Here is a 2,430-nt window from a genome sequence, read left to right as displayed (position 1 = left end):
CAAGGAGCCACCCTATACCACCACTACCACCAAGGAGCCACCCTACACCACCACTACCACCAAGGAGCCACCCTATACCACCACTACCACCAAGGCGCCTCCCTACACCACCACTACCACCAAAGAGCCTCCTTATACTACTACTACCACCAAGGCGCCTCCCTATACCACCACTACCACCAAGGCGCCTCCCTACACCACTACGACCAAACAGCCTCCTTATACTACGACTACTAAGGAGCCTCCGTATACTACAACAACGACCAAGGCGCCTCCTTATACTACCACCACCAAGGAGCCTCCCTACACTACAACAACGACCAAGGCACCTCCCTACACTACTACCACCAAACAGCCTCCATATACTACGACTACTAAAGAGCCTCCGTACACTACAACAACGACCAAGGCACCTCCCTACACTACAACAACCAAGGCGCCTCCATATACTACCACCACCAAGGAGCCTCCCTACACTACTACGACCAAGGCACCTCCTTATACTACTACCACCAAACAGCCTCCATATACTACAACAACCAAGGAGCCTCCATATACTACGACTACTAAGGAGCCTCCGTACACTACAACAACGACCAAGGCACCTCCCTACACTACAACAACCAAGGCGCCTCCATATACTACGACTACTAAGGAGCCTCCGTATACTACAACAACGACCAAGGCACCTCCCTATACTACAACAACCAAGGCGCCTCCGTATACTACCACCACCAAGGCGCCTCCGTATACTACAACAACCAAGGCGCCTCCATATACTACGACTACCAAGGAGCCTCCGTATACTACAACAACGACCAAGGCACCTCCCTATACTACAACAACCAAGGCGCCTCCGTATACTACCACCACCAAGGCGCCTCCGTATACTACAACAACCAAGGCGCCTCCATATACTACCACTACCAAGGAGCCGCCATATACCACCACTACCAAGCCTCCCTATACTACGACCACCAAGCCACCACAGACCACCGCCTGCAAGACATTTACCATCTGCGATCCACAGATATACCTACCCACGGGTATATGGCAGACGCTGGCCTTGGCATGAACTACAAGGCTACAAATTACTAAAAGCAAGGACTCAAAGAATCCTCCAAAGAACGGGGGCGCGGGAAATGGGACCTAAACTGTCTGAAGTGGAAATAGGTGTCGTTTGCTATCCTCCATCTTTGCATTTTTCGCTATTCACTCCTTTCCCGTGTCTGCGCCTTGACCTTTCGTATGCGGGTTTTCTCTTGGCTTTATCTTGTCCACACTAGTCTGGTACCTAATGCCTTTTCATTCATTCGGTTTAGTATTGTTGTGAGTTGTAATAGTTAATAATCCTGAGATGAAAAAAAATAACAAGTTCTTTTTTCTGCAACCTGATTCTGGTTCACGTCTCCCTTGTAAATTCAACCTCCGAATGGAGTAGTCCTAGACCTTACTCGATGTTAACAACTCATGAAACACAATATAAGGTTTAGTATCGATCCCAACTGGCTCATTGCAACATTTGGGTATCCATCCTTCCATCAATCAAAACCAGACTATAATTTTTTTTTCCTTTGTCTTGACTTCCAGCGAGTCAAGCAACCGAACGATTCACTTGAGTTTGCCCCCTCCCCTCCGCGCGGCACGCAAGGTGGAAACTTCCCTCCTCCCGTGATAGTGGAAACAAGCTTCTCTGGCCAGTCTCGCCTACCGTGGAAATCGACCCTGTTCAAAGCCCCCCGCGAACGGGACCAGCGACGGGAATCCACGAGTCTCACGCCCAAAAACAACCGTGATGCCCAGGTGGTTTCCTTGGTAGAGTGGTTCCGGGATGGACCGGGTTGCGGGTTGCGGTTTGCGCGGGAGTTCGGTCTGTTTGGGTCTTTTGGGGCGGGGCGGCTCCTTCTTGACCGTGGTTCATAGGCTGCGGTGCGTGAACCGTGGACGGAGCTTCCACTCGTAGTTTCACTCTCGGCCGTAGACGATATCACGTCATTGTCTTTGCCGGTATAGAAGGGGTGGGGAAGGTGGTTGGTCTCTGGGGTTTCCAGTGGATCTTAGCTTACTGATGAAAGTCTAGTTTCGTAGGTTGGGAGATTGTAACCATTGGTTATAGGAGGGGGGTTGATTTGTGATATACGAGGACTTGAGGGTCTCTAGGCTGGTTGGAAGACAACGGGACTGCTCGTGACAACGATGGAATTGATGGGATCACGAGGTGGATTGGGTACCTAATAGTATGGAGCTTTCAACAATCATTGACTAGAGCGACGATGACGACATCGTCGTCATCGTCGTGGTCAAGCTCAACTCTGGGATACACAGAAGCAAATCGACTCCACTACAGTACATCTAACACTCGCTCTTCCCGACAGTACTGCCAATTGGGACCGTTCCAAAAATACTACAAGTAAAGTCCATGTCAGATAC

At 50.2% G+C, this 2,430-nt stretch overlaps 1 protein-coding gene across 1 annotated transcript; it reads left to right on the top strand.

Moving 5' to 3' along the window:
- BO72DRAFT_516755 (uncharacterized protein) lies at nucleotides 1-1,387 on the top strand (the record flags this gene model as incomplete). The annotated part of the gene is made up of 1 exon (XM_040949602.1): nucleotides 1-1,387. A coding segment is annotated over one exon (1,286 nt), but the record flags the coding sequence as incomplete, so codon positions are not given.
- Nucleotides 1,388-2,430: the final 1,043 nt, after the last annotated feature.

This window comes from Aspergillus fijiensis (assembly GCF_003184825.1).
Source record: "Aspergillus fijiensis CBS 313.89 unplaced genomic scaffold BO72scaffold_5, whole genome shotgun sequence".
NCBI lineage: Eukaryota > Fungi > Ascomycota > Eurotiomycetes > Eurotiales > Aspergillaceae > Aspergillus > Aspergillus fijiensis.
Note: the sequence above shows the minus strand (reverse complement) of the source record. Positions and strands in the feature narration are given on the sequence as shown.